General features: G+C 37.4%; 1 protein-coding gene and 1 pseudogene across 1 annotated transcript; both read right to left on the minus strand.

The window, feature by feature from the left end:
* Positions 1 to 6,690: 6,690 nt before the first annotated feature.
* LOC113715204 (transport inhibitor response 1-like protein) lies at positions 6,691 to 10,618 on the minus strand. Its single transcript, XM_027239448.2, has 3 exons — positions 9,475 to 10,618; positions 8,304 to 8,805; positions 6,691 to 8,229 (listed from the first exon to the last, which is right to left on the minus strand). The coding sequence occupies exons 1-3, from the start codon at positions 10,098 to 10,100 to the stop codon at positions 7,429 to 7,431; spliced, it is 1,929 nt and encodes a 642-aa protein (XP_027095249.1). The 5' UTR covers positions 10,101 to 10,618; the 3' UTR covers positions 6,691 to 7,428.
* A 2,266-nt stretch (positions 10,619 to 12,884) lies between these two features.
* Positions 12,885 to 15,939, minus strand: LOC140016211 (dihydroorotase, mitochondrial-like; annotated as a pseudogene).
* Positions 15,940 to 18,824: the final 2,885 nt, after the last annotated feature.

The raw sequence follows: 18,824 nt of genomic DNA on the forward strand, positions 1-18,824 counted from the left end.
ATGGTACTGTCATCTTATATCATTTCAACTTGCGTGCGATCCTACGATTCGGATCGCGATTTTGACAATTATGGCACTATCATCTTATATCATTTCAACTTGCGTACTTGTCCTTTACTAATGGTAATCCTTTTATGCAGAGTAAGGAGAAGGAATTGAGGATAAGCTAAAGAAAGAATTGTAGTTTTGGTCCTTAATGTTTGACTTGTATACTATATTAATCCATAATGTTTCGTCCAAAATAAGTCTTGTTCCTAAAATTTCTAATTTTGGGCCACCCTTTGAGGATAACTAATGAAAGTTCAAGAATGACGAACGGTGAACATCAAATTTCCATTAGTTAACAACTTTAAATTTGTATTTTTAGTCCCCAGTATTCTTATTCTGGATCCCCTAAATTTCAAAAGATGATATTAGGGGTTTAGGATGAAATGAGATGCAAATTTAATGGACGCTTAGTGGGTACTTGTTAAGACATCTAAAGTATATACAGAGCCTATTATGTAAATGCACATGCTAACGATCATTACACTACCTTGCATGTATCAACTTTCTCTATTTAACTTTATTTTTCCAAAATACAAATGCTTGAACTAGACAATTGAGATGTACCAGTACTAGTTTTTGTAATCACAATGGCTAACCGTGAGAATTTAAAACCTAAGTGCTCAACATGTACAGAAATTTATGTAGTAGCAATTAATTTATATTAAACTTGAGACTAACTACGCAAAAGAGATAAAAGTACACGAGATATTAGTGGTATGAATAAATGAAATAAAAATAAAAAAGAGAAAAATGAATTTAATTAGAATTCTCATTACCCATTTAATACAATCTTATTTATTTTAATTTGCATCTCAGTTTTACAGTAAAGCCCTTAATATCACACTAATTAAAGTTTAGGTGAATATAATGATTCAAAATCAATATATTAGGGTTCAAAAGTGTAAAATTTTCATTAATTGTGCCTAAGATCAGAAACTTTAAAGACCAATTTTATTCACATGCCAAACATTGGGGAACCAAAGCTGTAATCCTCCCTAAGCTAAAATTACGGTCAAGAATTACAAAAATTAGGGATTTGCTCGATAAGAAAAACTTCACTTGCATTGAAATGATTTTTTTGGTAGGTGTATGATAGTTACATTTGTTACGACTTTTTTTGAGCTCAGTCGCGTTATAAATCAAGATGAAATGAGTATGAAATTGGAACGGGGCTCTTTCAAATAGCAGATGACAGGATCATATTGTTCGTACAATGGTAGCGGCTTTTTAAACATCAACTCGTCTTTTCTTTGTGGATTCACTTTCTTTTCTATGATAGTACTACTGTACTACTACTAGATATTCTTTCTCATAATAAAGCATGTAGTAGTGAATACTTTTGGATGTATGGGAGAGGACCCCCACTCGCATCTCTTTTTTTTTTTTTTTCCCGCAACGATACATCTGTATAATCTACTTTATTCTAATATAGAGGAGAGAAAAAGTCTAAGGAGACTGTGACAGAGGGCTAATGAATATACATTTATATAACCTACTTTATTCTAATCTAAGGGAGAAGAGGAGTCTAAGGAGACTATGGTAAGAAGTTAATAGATATACAGATCTAACTAGATCAAGAGAGTGTTCTGACACAATCTTTAAATTTTTTTCGCTATAGGTGAAATTTAAACTCTCACCTATAATTCAAGAAGAGACTTAAATCGCTCCGTGATGGCCACCGCGCCATTGGCCCGGTGGTCCCACCCGCGTCTCTGCTTAGCCATATGACTGGCAAAGAGGGCATAAAGTTGGAACTTTACAAAGTGAAGTGAATAGTGACCCCTCCATTGTGGGCTAATCAAAATGACCTTGACCCATACACTATGCCTAGGGTAGATAGCTGGCTAGATAAAATAAGGGTCAAACCAAAGTTAATAGTTCCCCCACCCTCACCCCCTAGCCACCCCAAAATAAAAAAGGAACAGTTGGTTGGGATTAATAATTTTTTATCAAAATTTTTTATTTTAAAGAGTAAAATTAATTAGAAAAAATATATAAATTTAAAGGATGAAAATAATTATTAGTACGGATATATTTATGATAGGTCGGTGAAATTTAGATACATTCATTAAAGAAAAACCCTTTCTCTAAAATACCTACAAAAAATAAAGATTTTTTTTTTTTTTGAAATCTATATCTATCATATAGTAAATCATATATGTAGTTCAGAGTAGAATTTTTTGAAATACACAGGAGCGTCATTCGTGGTCACCTTTTTTTCAGTATGAATTTGAAAAATATGAAAAAAAAAAAGAGAAAAGAAATAGAAAAAGTATTACGGATATTTGTGGCCCGGGAAGGAAGGAAGGAAGGAAATTAAATGCTATCGTAAAAATCTGACTGCCTGAAACCTTGCTTGCCTAGGATTTCAAACAAAAGATTCTCACGCAGTACATCCTACATAGGAAGTCAAATATTAGGTTTATGATTTTGTTTGCATACCAATGCCAATACAGAGTATCCACGATTCCCAAAGCTGTCTGTTAAGTATTCACGCATTCGTTTTCCTTCCGCACGGAAGCCTCCTCCAATTCTCGCACGGCCTCACATGCACGTTCTGGTTTGGTGCCCAAAACCATCACACCTCTTTGATTGCTAAATGTTGATAAGGGCAAACTTTATAATGCATGACTTAGTACCAAAGTCAAGATAAGGGCACCTTCATCATGTTGGAGTATCAATTAGCACCAAAGTCAAGATATTAGAGTATTTAGACGAATACAATTAGTAATTTGCATCACAAACATATTTTTTTTTAAATTACATTTTTATCTCATATATACATTATATCATAAAAATATTACAGTAATTATTTCAAATAATCTCCTGTCCAAACACATTTAATCATATTAGTAGTGTTTTCTAATAATAACCGGTCACGTTACGAATGATGGTCGATTTTTTTACACTGTCAAATTCAACATCGGTCTGTCTAACGGGTGCCATAAAGATACATTTCAGATGTTATATTTTTTAAAAATATAAAATTAATTAGAAAAAGTAAATAAATACAAGGACGGATAAGCAAGATTAAATAAAGAAAAATATATAAATATAAAAAAGGATAATAATTATTAGTATGTGTATACTCCCTCCCTTTTTTTATAACTGACGTTTAAGGTTTTGCACACCAATTAAGAAAAGTTTTTCATTGCTTAAATCTGTATACTACTTTCCTTTTGTACCCTCATTAATTATCCAATTCATCTATGTTTTCTCTCACTAGAGTATTAAATGGTGCTGTTTTAATAGATCAAAAGCAATGCAAACTAATTAAGAACCCTGTATTGGAAAAGAAAGATAAAAGGGTAAAATTGTGAAAAAATAATTAATGCTGCATGGGGATAGTAAAACGACAGATAAAAGTACTTAAGAGCAAATTTCTTAAACGTCAGTTATAAAAAAAAGGAGGGAGTATATATATATATATGTGTGTGTGATAAATTAGGTAAATATCAAGTGTGTTAAAAAAAACCCATTCAACATTATTGTAGTAGTTCTTGTACAGGAAAAGTAATAAAATAAAATCTCCGGGCCTCATTTGTCAGCTGTATTAATGGACTTTATTTACTTGCTGGATTCTTTTCCCCTTCCTTCCTTCCTTCCTTCCTCGTGTCAAGTCTCTTCCATCTGATTCTCTTTTGATTCTCCAAGCAATTTTCCTCGTAAACAATGCAGACCGTGCCAAAAAAATGTCGGTCACGCAGCGTTAGCAGCGGCCTCCATGCCCAAATTAAAGAGACTCGTAATAAATAAATAAATAAAATGAATGAATGATGAAGCACGGGCATAGCCCATCAATCTTGAATTTTTTAATACGGGATCCGATCGCCAGCACGGGATCAAAAACCTGCAAGTACCAAGTCTCTGTTCATATGAATAATTTAGTGGACAAGCAAACTTCTTCAACTTGATCCCTCCTCAATATTTAATTCCCCCTTGATGGTACTAGTTTGTCCCCCCCCCCCCCCCCCCCCCCCCTTGCCCTTTTGAATGGAGATTGATATTTTCATCAAGGACTAGTGATATTGATTTACTAGCATCTTCTTTCTTGAATTCTCGCACCATGAAATTTTAGATGAAGGGTCCTAGCGCGATCATCTCGCACTCCTTCCTTTTTGTTTCGTTGTTTATGTGGCATTTTGTATCCTGGAGTTGAGTCGGTGAGAAATTGGTTTTGGTTTTGCTGATAACGAAGAATTTCTTCGGCTCGATTGATAAGACGTTTTACCAATAATTGAGAGATCGATGATCACTGATTCGAATCATCAAGAAGAGGGAGCATGTCAAGAATTATGCATGAATAAATGAAGCAAGAGCTAATAAATAAAGATGGGAAGTTATAGTATAGAGCAGTACTATAACATACGTAAGCAAATAAACATGGCGTGGAAAATTAAAGCAGCACCGGGGAGAAGAGAGAGAGGGCATTACATACTTTTTAGTGGTTGACCTGGGTGCTTAGTTCAGCCATGAATGTGCTTAACAGACAAAAGTTGTGGAAAAACCCCTTTGGATTCACCGACTTTTTGATTTTTTTTCTCCCCACCACCCTGCCATTCCACGCCATCCGTCCATCCATCATCCACCACTTCTTCGCTGGCTCCAAATTCTACTCCCTCCTTTGTTCTTCTTCTTGTGTTTGTTAGTTAGCTTCTTTGTGCGCTGTACTGCTTACAATAATTAATTAAATAAACGAGTAAATCTTTTACGCACCGGTAGATAAACAGACAGTGTACGTACCAGCGATCTTAAAAAACGCGTAACGTCTGCGTCTCTCACATATAAATAAAATTCGATGTGCAAATTCAAATTCATATACGATGTGACGTTCATCCAACTCGTATCCGTATCAGGTATGTACACTGACCTGGCCGGACGGTGTAGAAAAGATAAATTCTTCTTGAACTATTATGCATCATGTATGGGTTATTAAATTGCTGATTCAGTACTAATAAAGTAGTAGTATACCACTACTACATGATTAGAAATGCTTACAAGAAACGAGGCGTAAGGCAATATAATTTACAAATCTCGTTAATGTTTAGTGTATTCCCACCAAATTCAATCCATCAGTTTGGTGGGTCCACGGCATCAGTTGTGTATTCTTCGCCATATATGATATAGCCAGCCCCCCCTAAGGGAAGATGCTTGACTTTCTTTGTTTTTTCTGTTGTATTGACAGTCTTGGAGCATCAACTATTGAGAGACGATCAGAAACTGTAATGGGGTAGAAACTAAAAGGGCTCTTACTGAATTGGTTAATTCTGGACTTGGTTGAGAGGTAGATGTGAATTGCGTGAGTGATGTTTCTTTCTTTATGCCTTCCTTTGCATTTGTGCCAAAACCAATCTGGGGTCAATGTCTCTAGTCGGCACAGAAGCAAGGCAACATCTTTTTGCAAAATTCTTCTATCAAATTGCTGTACTAAATTGTCCACACTCGGTAGTAGGTTAGACAGGCATATCAATGTGGTCATTTTACGTAGACCATGGCAAATACACTGAAAGATGCTTGAGCCTGTGTCCTTGATGTGAGGTCATTTTCGCTCTGTTTTTTCTTTCAATGCAGCACTTTTCATCTCTGGAGCTGCACAAGAGGCCTTTGTTGCGGAGGGAGAAAGGACTAGCAATCTCCATCTTTCAGATTAAAACAAAAGAGAGCCCTCAATTTTCTGCCCGCTGGTGGTCTGGCAAATAGTGCCCACGTTCTAAATGCTATGTACTTTGTGTTGAAGATCCACACTTGGAGAATTTTTTTTTTTTTTTTTTTTTGCATTTTGGAACACTACTATTGGAGGGAGGATTATTGCAAATAATTAACTCCTTTGGATATCTGAGACTTTCAGAGGTATTGTATTGGAAGGACAGCAAGTCTGGCGGTTCTCCATAGCCAAGTGGGGTGATAAGTTTTGGTCCACTTTACCTAGAAATATGGTTAGAGACCGATACAGAAAAGGCAGAGCTTGCTTCCCATCACTCATCGAGTTTGCTCACTCAGATCCCACTTTGAGGATAAAACCTCTGCTTTTACATCCCCTGCCAGAGTAAATACTAGCGGAGGAGAGGGGGTGGCAGACTTCTGTGCCCATTATCACCCCACAAAGTCACAAACACAATCAGGGATATCTCATCCCTTAAAAAAGGGTTCAAGGAAGTTAGCTACTTTACAGGGCTGTGACAAATCAGCAAAGAGATGGGCCCCAATAACACCACCAATAAGGAGGATCCTACCTCAACACAAATCAAGAATGCAATGCAGAAAGAACATGCAGTGCAGATAATAGAGCAAGCGTAAAACTCTTATCCATAAAAATCATATAGTTCAAAGAATAATGATGAAATTCTGCAGCAACTGATTGTACACCATCCCGCTACTGTTACAACACCAAGGCACCAGCTCCGTTATGTTACTACTTATGTATGCATGTGGAGAGAGAGAGAGAGAGAGAGGAGACAGAATCAGGACCATCCAAGGGGTAGAAAATAGGGAGAGTCTCATCTCCTTTCTCGTGCATGGAACCCACACGGTGGTCCTGCAATTTGTACTTGTACAAATGCTTTCTATACATAATTAATGGGGCTCACCATCAAGCTGATCATTCCACATTCAGAAAAGGCAAGACACACTCACACTTGCATCTGGTCCATGCATATTTGGCATTTATTACTCATCTCATATTTCTAACAATAACAATTATAAATTCAACAGTCAGGTGCTGAGAACAACACATCTGAGAAAAACAAACATTTCTAAAGATTTAGATGGAGAGATTGATTGATGTATATTCCTGGGCACTAGTTATCAGCAGCTACAGCGAGGAATCTTAAAACTAAGATTTCTAAAAATTACGCCTGCTGAACTCTACCAATAATCCGCTTAATTCACTATACCCAATGCATTGAGGAGGACTTTCAGTTTCTCAATCTCCAGGTCCTGAAGACCCTTTTTTCTAAATGTTGTCGGAGAAACAATCAGATCCAGTGGTACATGGCACCAGTGTCTACCAATCTTTGGTGCTGCTCAACAACCCCTGCTTTCACTACCTCCAAAGGCTTCTTTGTCAAATGAATTTGAAGCATTAAGAAACATTAAAATTAAATGCGTACCGATACAACATTGGCTGGTCCATTGCTTTGCTCGAGTAAAAGAGCTTCTAAATTTTCTACAATTCTGTCGACTGCCTTGGAAAACTGTATTGAATGCCATTTCAATTGCTCAATCGTGCGCGCAAGTCATATTCTGTCTTGCTCACCAAGGCCAGGACCTTCATGTGGGTCATAAAAGCTACCCACAGTACATCAAATATCGCGGAACCAAGAGTCCATGATTGCTCAACGTCAACTTCATTATCAGCACAAACATTTCCCAGATGCATGTTCACAGGATGTTTACGAATCTTGGTGCATCAGCTCTTGGCCCATCAAGAGACCTATACATGTATAATGTCCCAACAAGATCACCAACATCCCTTCCTTCTATGTCGTCATAATCACCAATATCCCTTCCTTCTCCGTCGTCATCTGAGCTAATAACTTCCACTACTAAGCGAGGTAATTGGCGAGCAATTCGACTGCAACCTGCACGAGTTACTCTACAAGACGACATCCACAGGAACCTCATGTTGTAATAGTGATGTAGACCAGCAAGCAAGCCCAAATCTCCAAAGGGGCTATCTCTTATCTCAAGTTTCTGCAAATTTGGGCAGCCCTCAACAAGATACTTCAGTGACATGTCCCCATCACCAGCAAAAGCCACAGACAAGGTCCTCACTAGTTTTCCATATTGTCCAATATAACTGAAAGCCTTGTCAGTGAGCAAACCAGACACGGCAAGCCGAGTGAGCTTCTTGCAATTCTTGACAATGGCACCAAAACCTTCATCCATTGGTTCTCCAGTCAAATGGTCAGGCCTGTGTCTTCCCATGATACAAAGACGGAATACCACAAGATCAGGACAGTTCTTTGACATTGCTACAACAGCTGCATTTGTCATTCTCTGGCAGAAATATAGAATAGATTGCAGTTTCCTACAGCCTTCAGATATTGCGAGAAGACCCACTTCAGAAACAGGTCCCTCGACATCCTCTCGAGGATCAATTGGGAAAACACGAAGCTCATGGAGATCTTTACATGTTGCAGCCACTGCCTGCAGTCCTTCATCGCACACCGAGTCAAGCACCTGCATAAATCAAGGGTAAGGAAAACCAAAAGATTGACAGAATCAACATTCAAACGGAAATTCCATTTACTTACCCACAAAGTCTGGAGCTTATGGCAATGATAGATAAAGGATTTCAGTTGTTCAGTACTGATTGTGGCGTAGCTAAGATTCAGAGAGGTAAGGTTAGCACACACTGGAACTATTGCAGGCAGATAATGAGCATTGATTTCTCTGAATCCAGAAAGGCAAACTAGAGATTTGCATGCAGCAAAAGCAGAAACGTAGTCTGGCTCCTGTTCACCCTGAGCAACAATCTCTCCGGGGCCAAATGAACCAGTTCCCAAGTGGGTGAGCTGTGGAGCTCGAACAATCAAACGATAGAGCTGCACGATTGTTACTTGTCGATTCAATCTAAGCTTCTTCAAAGACGGTGACTTGACCACAAGTCTCTCCAATGCCTCAAAATTAATAGGGGAGTCCACACAGTCAAATATCAAAGACTCGAGACATGTTCCATTCTGTGGAAAACATGAAATCCAGTCCACTTCATCTTCTACCAACTCCGACTCAATCAAATCGAGCACTCTAATCTTCCTGAGATCACGTAAAAACAACTCACATTACACAAAAGACGATCACATAATCTCCATATTGGAGCCTCACACCATTTACACTCTTCCAGGTACACTTAAATTCCGAATTGCAATCTTAATCCACAACATCTTAAGACGCCAATCCAAATGCAACCACACAAAACATCCCAATATTCCAGACTTCGATCATCCAATAAAAAATTCCTAGTAGTATGTAAAGTGCATACTATAGGCCAGAGTTTCATTCAGCAAAATATTGTTCCACAACTAATGTATTAAAAAAATAAAAATTTTGAAAACAACAGATCTTAACATGGTCCGGAATCAAACAAAATCCTACCTTTAGCTCAACAAAACAGAAATAATCTTTGGCTCAAAAAGATCAATCCAACCAAAAAAGAAACATTCTTTAGCCGCAAAAAAGATACAAAAATAAAATCATCTCCCAAAATCCAAAGTTCACCTCCCAAAAAAAAAAAAACCCAAAACCCGCTAACGAGAACTAATATTCAGCTCAGAAAAATCAGAACCCCGCATCGCAAAATCCAATCTTTACGTCGACAAACCCACAACGCCGTCAAAGCTACCACAAAGGCATATAGATCTAAGTGCCCATTTCAATTAAAACATAATCACACACTAGTGCTAAGCTAAGAAAAGGTCTACTAACCTGCACTCGCTGGCCACAATAGCAAGTCCATTAGTCCCAAATCCATCACAACAAACCAAAACCAGCTCCTTGAAATTCGGGAACGAGTGAGCCAGCACCGCCAGATCCTCATCAGCAACGGACATCCGCTTCAGATAAACTTTCTCCAGTCCCCGATAAACTTTGTCCAGTCCCCGATAAGCCCCGGCCATAGAATTAACCCAAGGGGTGAAATTAGCCCCCCAATCCGCCGGCAAGAGGCTGAAATCAGCAAACCTGGGCTTCCCTTTAATGGCCACCGAGTTGACCCGCTTGAACCGGTTAATGACCCGACCAGGCGACACAGCATAGCAGTTGCCAATGAAGAGGTCGGATCTGGTTAGAGCCTCCGCACGGTACCATGACCTGCAGACCAGGGAGGCGGCGTTGCGGTCCCGCCTGGAGGTCAAGAAACAGAGCACGTTTTCCAGCACATTCTCGAGGACTTGATCTGGGTTCGGGGATATATAGGAGCAGGGCAAATCGCCGCCGTGAACGGTTGAGGGACTACGTGGGGGCTTTACTCCGCCGACCCCAGCGGCGGGATCTGAGGATGGGGGCCGCTCCTCGTCCTCTGACATTTCGGAAGAGCGATCCTCACTGCTCATAAAGAGGAGGAGGAGGAGGAGGAGAAGTAAATAGTAGCACTAGTAGTAAGTACTAAAAACTCTTATCTGGTCTGCGGTTTAGTTAGATTTATTGTGAATCAACGAACCCCTTCCCCCCCCCCCTCCTCCACCACCTCACTCCCAACCACCCCTTCAAGTGAAAGTAGTGTTTGATGCTATATAATAATTTATTTTAAGTGTTACCATCAGTTTGTATCAAGTAAAAAGACTAACAAGTGCTAGTGATATTTAGAGATAATAATAGTTTATATGCATTTTATGAATTATGGGCTTCATCAGAATTCAGATCATAAAGGTGGGAGAGTTTTTGGTTGATTGTGATGTTAATATATTTTGTGTGTCTTATTTTTTCTTCACAACTGGAGAAATGGGATAAATTCTCATTTTCTTAGAGGGAGAGGAGAAAGGGGGGGGGGGGGGGGGGGGGGTGGGAACAACCTCAGTTCAGCTGTCCATGTCTAGTGGGCATTTGTTTTTTGCTCTTTCTTTATCTGTGTGAGAGGGACGCTATCAATCTATCCATCTATTTAGTGTTGGTTGGCATTGGGATTCTCCATTCTTTTTTCTTTTTTCTTTTTTTCTTTTTTTTTGGGAGAGGTGGGTTTTCTTGATAGAAGTCTATCTGCTATATCCAAATGGCTCTCCACACACATCTGCTTCCATTATTTGGGGGCTTTCCTTTTTGCTCATCATGCTCGTCTTTCTTCCTGTTTTTCACTTTCTTTTGGGGGTTAACTATTTTCTTTGTTTGGTGTGTGCTACAGTTCTTTCTGTTGATTGGTTTTGGGAGTACAACACATCAGACATACATATATACTAGTATAAATTAAGGGTTCCCCTTGTATTTTCTCATCTCTTCAATTACCCCCCCGCCCCCAACAAACACAAAAATATTTTCCTATCGTTGCATTTAAATCTAATGGTAACAAGAGACACCTTATGTCCTATTTGAAGAGACCTACTTCCACTTGAATCACAGCAAAAATAAGCTCAAACTTTGTTTTACCAACGCTTCTGCTTTCAATCACGTCTTATAACTTGGCTTAGCTAAAATAAGTTTAGGGTCATGTAAACATTGTCACGGTTGTTTGTAAACCTTAATAATGTTTTTAAAGGAGATGAGTAACTTGGTTAATAATTTTTCTCGTGCCAAGATCATCCAAGAAATAGGAGAGTACGTCAAATATTGAAGGAGCCTGCATACTATTGTTTTCAAATACAATATTGAGGGAGAAAGAAAATTCGAAAGCGAATGTATAGAGAATCCAAGACTAGCTATTTAGTCCCCTAATTAGAAGGTATGCCGAACATTTTATATAGTAGAATGAGAAAAGTAGTGCCAAAATTTAAAGGTTCAACCCCTCTTACTCTTGTTTCTTTTACTACTTCTTATTTGTACACCAAGTTAGGATGAGGTGTTTGAAACTAAATAGTTATCAACAACGGGTGCTATTTTCAACTGTTGTCAATTTTATTCTGGGCAAAAATATCTTCAAGAATGTAAATGGTGTTTAATAGAAAATGTTAAGAATGGAAAGGCTTCAATGCAATAAACAAAAAGTCTAGATTTCTACCATCCATCTGAGAATATACCAATTGGAGTTTTCACTCTCCTCTACCCATCCCCAAGTGCCTACCACGAGATCCAATTACAAAAGGGTCCTTCTTCTGATTTGGCTTTGAGAAAAAGAAGGCAAAAAAAAAAAAGAAAAAGAAAAAAAAAGGGCTCTGGCTTGGAGAAAGAAATGAAATGAAAAGCCCCAACCCCAAAGAGAGTGTGATTTCAGTACGAACAAAAAGCTGACATGACCTACTTTTACTACACTTGATTTTTTTTAACTGTCACTCCAACGCTCCCCATAAATGGGTGACTCAGGTAACAACGAACAAAGGGAAAAAAAATGAAATGACCCATAATTCGGTTTATCTTTTGGTAGTATAATTGAGCATGGTGTTTACTTTTCCATGCATAAAATTAAAAACCCTCAAGATAGTAGTACTACTAATTTTTATTTTTATAGTTAATCCATGGTGAACATTTCTATAGTTAATTCAAACACAATAGTTAATAACCTTGTCTTGGAGTAATAAAAAGAAAAGGTTAATTTAACTTGGCCCGAATTTTATATAAGGCATACCTTAAATAATAATTGAAGTGTTTCGTTAATTCATTTACATTTAGTGGGATATGAAATGCAACGTGGGTGGAGTAATTGTACATTTATTTTGTATAAGCGCAAATTATTTGCATTAATTTATCTGCTTGAATCATAAGCACATTTTTTGAATTATGTTTTCATCCAGCATATAGCGCATAAAAAAAGTATTACTATAATTTTTAGTTAAATTATTTTAAATAATCTCATATCCAAACAAACACACACTTATGTGAGGATTATGAAGCCAATAATATATTTCCAAAGTTAGCATAAGACCTTATATATATATATATATATATATATATATATATATATATATATATTAGAATAGTATAAAACAAGACGAAGGTGAAATCAGTTTGCTCAAAGAGAAAGGTAAAGTAGTAGTAGTCCTATCAAAAAGAGAAGGAGACAAAATAAAGAAAAGAGAGTGGATGCAATGTTTTTGAGCTTATCCTTTCAATTCAGGTGTCGCTGATGGTAGCATTTTGGCAGCTTTTGTCCTAGTGTAGTTTGGATCGACTGATAATGGTTTTACGCTCCATTTCACTTATGACTTGATTATTAGTTATTAATCGCTCCATCAAGAAAAACCTTCCGTGTATAGGTCCAAATTAAGAGTCTAAATTGAAAAGGATGGAGACCTACAAGTCACAAACAGCAAGGCTGCTAATCCAATTTGTAAAGCATTGATTGAATATAATAATGCTGATACATTAATTATCCGCATTATTATCAGCTACGCTCTAGTAAATCCCAATCCTACACACTACTAGTACTTTTTTCCAATAGGCCATCGTGCTTTCCCTCCTTTCTCTTCTTCTAGAACAAGAATTATTTGTGGTCATCCCTTCTGTTCTTACTTGAAATTCCACTAACATCAAAAAGCACTTGACACATTTTGGCCTTGTTTGGATTGCGATTTTCGCGGGAGCGGAGAAGAAGACTAGCTGTAATTAAAATGTAGATTTGAAATGAATTCATTTCAAGTTCATTCATTCTATTCTCAAACAGAAGAGAGTAACCAGTCGAGCATTTCGCCAGCAAACATATTGGAACGATATGCCTGACGCACAAGAAAATGATTTGGGAACTTTCCTCAATGTGAGTTTTGATGTGCTTCTTGGGAGGCCATAAAAGTCTGGACCATTGAAACTTGTAAATGCTTCTAACTTATCCAGTGCACCGGCCTCCTCAAAAACCTTTGCATATACAGCCAATGCTACAGGAGCACTCACTAGTCTGTGAATACCAGCACAACCACAAGGACGCTCTTTCTTTAGTCTATCATGGGGAGCGCTGTCAGTTCCAAGGAAAAATTTTTTTACTTCCACTTGTCACAGCTGATTCATACAATACCTTGCCTATGTATTAGTTTCTCTCTTGAGGACAGGACAGGAAAGGAAGGCAGTAATTATGTGGTTGTAACCGTCCTTGGAAAAGAGAATTCCTATTCAGGATAAGATGCTGTGGAGTGCCTGTAGCAGCAACACAACCTTCAACGCAAGACTCGACAAACTTCACAGCATCCGTAGTGGCAACATGCTCCATCACTACTTTTTAGTTGTGGAAAGAAACCTCTGCACTAAGGGGATTAAAACTGTCTCAATGAATACTTTTTCCAGATAAAAAATGTCGACTTCAGGACTGGTAACCTCTCCATGGACTAAGAGAGGCATGCATATTGTGTTTAACCATCTCTTGAATAACAGGCATACACTTAATTCCCGAATAAATCTGTCACACCATGTCGAGAATTGGTTGCAGCACCGGCAAATCTTACCCCACTCTCCTTTGCCAACTTGGTCTCGGCAGTATTAATGGGCAGTGCTTTGAGTATGGATTCTCGATATATGCCATTGCTGCAGCTGTTGCAGTGATGGTAGGTTTTAAGTTCGGCATAACAATTGCCCTTCCAAAGTGATGTGCACTGTGAGGGACAACCGCTTCAAGAAGCTGTCCTTTCCATCACGCAGCAGATGAAGATGCATGCCAATCATCGGGCCGCCGCGTAATTGAAAGTTCCATCTTCGTGGGATTGATTTTGACTTCTTTCAATACTTTTTAACTATTGTAGCTAGACGGGGAACTGGATGCTTTGCATGCAAAGATGGAACTCTTCTTCATGACTCCAAAAGCCTCCGAACAATAACAACAAACTCCTGTCTATCTGGAGTTACTTGCTAGTCCCTGTCTTCAATTCAAATCAAATGCTAATAACAAAATTTTGACTCCTGGGCAGCTGGCTAGGAGCTGCAAAGATCTTGAGAAAGCCTGTAGGGGGAAAAAAAAAAAAGAGTTACTTGAGCACATTTATGATGCAACAACAATGTATGTAAGGCAAAAAAAAAAAAAAAAGGAAAAAAAAAAGCGATTAAAAAATATGTAAAAAGAATAGAGTAAATCTTTTTTACACTGTCGACAGTGTATATATATATATATTATCATCGCTGGATTTATGACATGCGTGCAAAAATTGAATGTCAAATTCAAATTTTTACATAATTATCATTCATCTAGTGCTGGCAGTGTATACACTGTTAGTTAGTGTAAGAAAAATTACTCTAAAAGAATATACAAGAAAAATATAAAATTACTGTAGCACTTGTTTAACTCAGAAAAATTTATTCTCTTTAACGGTTGAATGAAATATCCTATGATTGATTAGCAAAATTTGCAACCTTGAGAAAGTTCCAGAAGCTCTTACGAGCAAAGGGAAGTGAAAAAGGAAACCTTTCTTTCATGCCCTAATTGTAAATCATTTGGGATCTGACATAAAATTGTCTGGTTTGATTATGCGGTATTAGTTTATTAAAATGACCCCTGGAGGACTAATACTCGAGAGTTTCAACTCTAGGAGTTAGCGGCATTGAGCAAAATTACATAATTAATTTTAATTGGATGTGGCCTGTGGGGTCGTCATCAAGAAACAGCCAGCCAGTTGCGATGAAAAGTGATGTGGAAGAACTTACAGCACTACTTTTAAAAGGCAACTAATATGATGATTATCTCATAAATCATGGTACCTTTAACGCATCAGAGCATCCCAACAGTTTGAAGTTTCTGCAAAATAAAGAAGATTTGCTGCTGTTAATTATTCAAAAAGGAGCAATTATAACGAGAGGCCAAGGTTATCATTCATCCCACTTCAGTTACAAGCATGTAAGCCATTGACATGATTGTGTTTCTAAATTACTGCATTTTCTCTAATAAACAACGTTTACGCCTTCAAACATTATTAATTGCATATCTTCCCACCAAAAAAAAAAAAACCAATGATTTCAAACCATATATATGCACTGATTAATAAGCTAGTAAATCTTAGCCTATGTCAGCAAAAAAAAAAAATTTACGCAGCAGAAGTAACATGAAAATCTTACAAATAATAAATAATAAGAAAGACACGCGGGGAAACTAAGGCCTGCTTATTTCCGTCGGAAAATATTGTCGTTTTCCGTGATCACAGTTCCCTATCACCTTTTTCTCTCACATATATCAAATCGCTACAGTAATTTTTTCATGAAAAATGACGGAAAATGCAATCCAAACACAACCTAAATATTCTGTTTCAATTCATTAATTTCTCTCGACTACAGACCTAGGACTCCAAGTGCTTAAATAGAGAAATATAACCACAAATCCTATTCCGATTACGATACAAATACACGACTCGACCTATTTCCTAAACCAACAACTGTGACACCAAGCCTAATATATATAGTTACCAAATAAAAAATATAATTCTAAACCTACTAAATTTCCAAATATTGCTTGGTTTGAAATGTGTCAACAGCCTACCTTGTTGACTTTATCATATTTTAATTTAATGGGGGAAACAAAAAAAGTAAACAGTTCGTCCCAATCTTTCTCCTAAATCTTGGTATTTTAACAATACATGCAGCCATTTACTCCAGCGTCAACAACGAAAGTCGCCAAGGCACGGAAACAAACCATTGTGCTGATTCTCCTTATAATCATTTATGGTATCATGAGCCACTGATGATATGGTCAGCATAATTAGGTAACAAACCAAAAAATTGCAGAATAAAAACGAAGCTCATTTCTTCTTGGACTCATGCGCAAGCAAAGATGACAATGACCAGCACAAGCGATATTTTTGCCCCCCCCCCCCAAAGGCTTCATGCCAAGCATTTGACTGTTACAAAAATGGTATTAAGCTCACTAATGTCAACGATAATGACGCAGGGTTTTCTAGCTATCTATCAAAATTTAATACTCTACTTTCAGAGGTAATGACCAATTTATGAGATGGGATTTCTTAATCAGAATTTATCATGCGTTTTTAGATGACATAAATGTTACTAATTAAAGCGGTGCCTAGCTAGCAGCTCTTTGCCTCTTGTGCCTTGAGAATGCAAGCTAGAGTGAGCCAAACTTGTTGCATTTTTTTTTTTAATAAAGTTGCTTTAGCATTTTTTTTGGGTTAATACCACTTTGTCCCCCCAAATTTTGGACGATTACCCACTTCAGTCCCTAAACTTCAAAATGGGACACTTAAGTCCTTAAACTTATAAATACCTCCTATTGAAGGAAAATTGTTAACAAACCCTGAATGCCGTCGGTGGTCGAAGTATCCCATTTTATAACAGTTTAGGAATTTAAGTGTTCCATTTTATAAGTTTAGGGACTTAAGTGGGAGATATTTATAAGTTTAGGAACTTAAGTGTCCCATTTTGAAGTTTAGAGACTGAAGTGAGTAATCGTCTAAAGTTTAGAGGTACAAAGTGAAATTAACTCTTTTTTTTAAGACGTACCATACGTGACGTAAAAAATTGATTAGAAACCGTATAAAAAAAAATACTCACGAAAAATGAAAAAAAAAAAAAAGAAAATTCTTCAAAGAATAGCAATCCAAATAGGATTGAAAGTGCAGGATGCTAAAGTATTTCAGCCGAAAAGACTTTTATCTACTGTTTTGGATGGCTTCAAGTTCAACGTTAGTCAATTCAAAATCTAAAACGGCCAAATGCCGTAATGCATCCTAATAAGAATCTCTTTACTCATAGAGCACGGCTATTGTAGAGTGTTTAATGTTCAAATTTTCTTTTATTCTTGCTTTTTTAATTAGGACCTATACGGTCATAGCATCCTAGCATATACAATTCAGGCACATAAAGTCAAAAGTTTGGCATAAAACAGTAGTAGTTTTCAGTTAACGTGAAGAGAATTAATGGCGAGCATTTTTGAAGTACAACCACTTATTCTTTTCTTTATCTCTTTTGCGTGTTCTACAACTAAAAATATATGATAGCAATCGTTGACGATCTAGCGTATTTTTTTGGCAATAATTGTGTGTTCAGAGACTTCACGGATCAAGTAACAAGTCCTTTTGCAATTTTATTGACCCTAATCACATACGCCGAGCCCCTCACAAGTGGCTCAGCCGGGGCTCGTTGTCAATCGTTTCTGCAAGGCCCCGGCTTCTTCGACTCCCATAAGGTAACTCGCTGGCATCCTTGTACGGGGCTTTGCTAGTCTTAAGGGATTAGTCCGGCCAAATAAAGGCTGGGACACCCTAAGCAAAAAAAAAAAAATCGCATATATATACGGATTTTGCGAAATTGCATCCCAATTCGGCTTTGATATCCTCAAATTGATCCTTGATAATTTCTTGAATTGTGTATGCGCAGTATTAAACAGGCTACTATGTCAAGAAGGATGGATGATATTCCAAAATAAAACTACAAGTGGGTTTGGGCCAGCTTTAACCAACAGCTTCAAATGCAGTGCCTGTTAACCTAAAACTTTTGGATGTTTGGGTTTGATTTGATATTCCATCATATGAGGTGGATTAGGGCGTCCGATTCTGTGTTCAATAGACTGCCAAGTGCATGGATCGCTGCTCCTTCTTCTATCCGGGCTACATACAATTTTTACTGCGTGTTCCAGCTATGGACTTGATGTTAGCTGCAATCCAATCTTTGGCTCGTTTGGCCCGTTCACAAAAGTGAAAGACTCTCTCCTGCCGACATTAGAACTTTTACATTCATTTTCTGGCCCAAGCCATCCCCTCAAGGAGATGAAAACTGGTGGGCTTCTACAGCTGTCAATGTATTCTAAGATGAGTCAACTTGACAACCTATGTGATACTTTATGGTTTGCAATTTTTTCTTTCCTTTTTTTTTTTGGGTGGTTTTGAGGCTTTTAGGGAACTTGCATTGCAGTGTGTGAGATTCGGTGCATGTGAAGTAAAAAATAATTAGAAAATATGTTTAAAAAAATATTTGAAAAAAATCCAAAAAAAAAATCTTTCATTTAAAACATATAACAACAAAGTTTTCCAACTAATTGGTTATATACAATTTTGGATGAAATAAATTAACAAGCAATTTACAATAAATATCTAACTATGAAACAAAGAAGATTGAGTCTAGGCCTTATCAAATTGTGATTTATGAAAAAAATATACCATAGTACATTATTAGAGAAGACAAATGTGTGTTTGGATTGTAAATTATTTGAGATATTTTTACTGCAGCACTTTTTGTGATGTGATATATGTGAGATAAAAAGATAATTAAGA

The sequence above is a fragment of the Coffea arabica genome, chromosome 10c, assembly GCF_036785885.1.
Source record: "Coffea arabica cultivar ET-39 chromosome 10c, Coffea Arabica ET-39 HiFi, whole genome shotgun sequence".
Classification (NCBI taxonomy): Eukaryota; Viridiplantae; Streptophyta; class Magnoliopsida; order Gentianales; family Rubiaceae; genus Coffea; species Coffea arabica.

Excerpts from the sequence above, each read along its gene's own strand:
- LOC113715204 (XM_027239448.2), bottom strand. The coding sequence starts at position 10,100 with ATGAGCAGTGAGGATCGCTCTTCCGAAATGTCAGAGGACGAGGAGCGG. Across the intron at positions 8,806-9,474 it reads ATTGTGGCCAGCGAGTGCAG|GAAGATTAGAGTGCTCGATT; the intron begins GTTAGTAGACCT and ends ACGTGATCTCAG. Across the intron at positions 8,230-8,303 it reads ATAAGCTCCAGACTTTGTGG|GTGCTTGACTCGGTGTGCGA; the intron begins GTAAGTAAATGG and ends TGATTTATGCAG.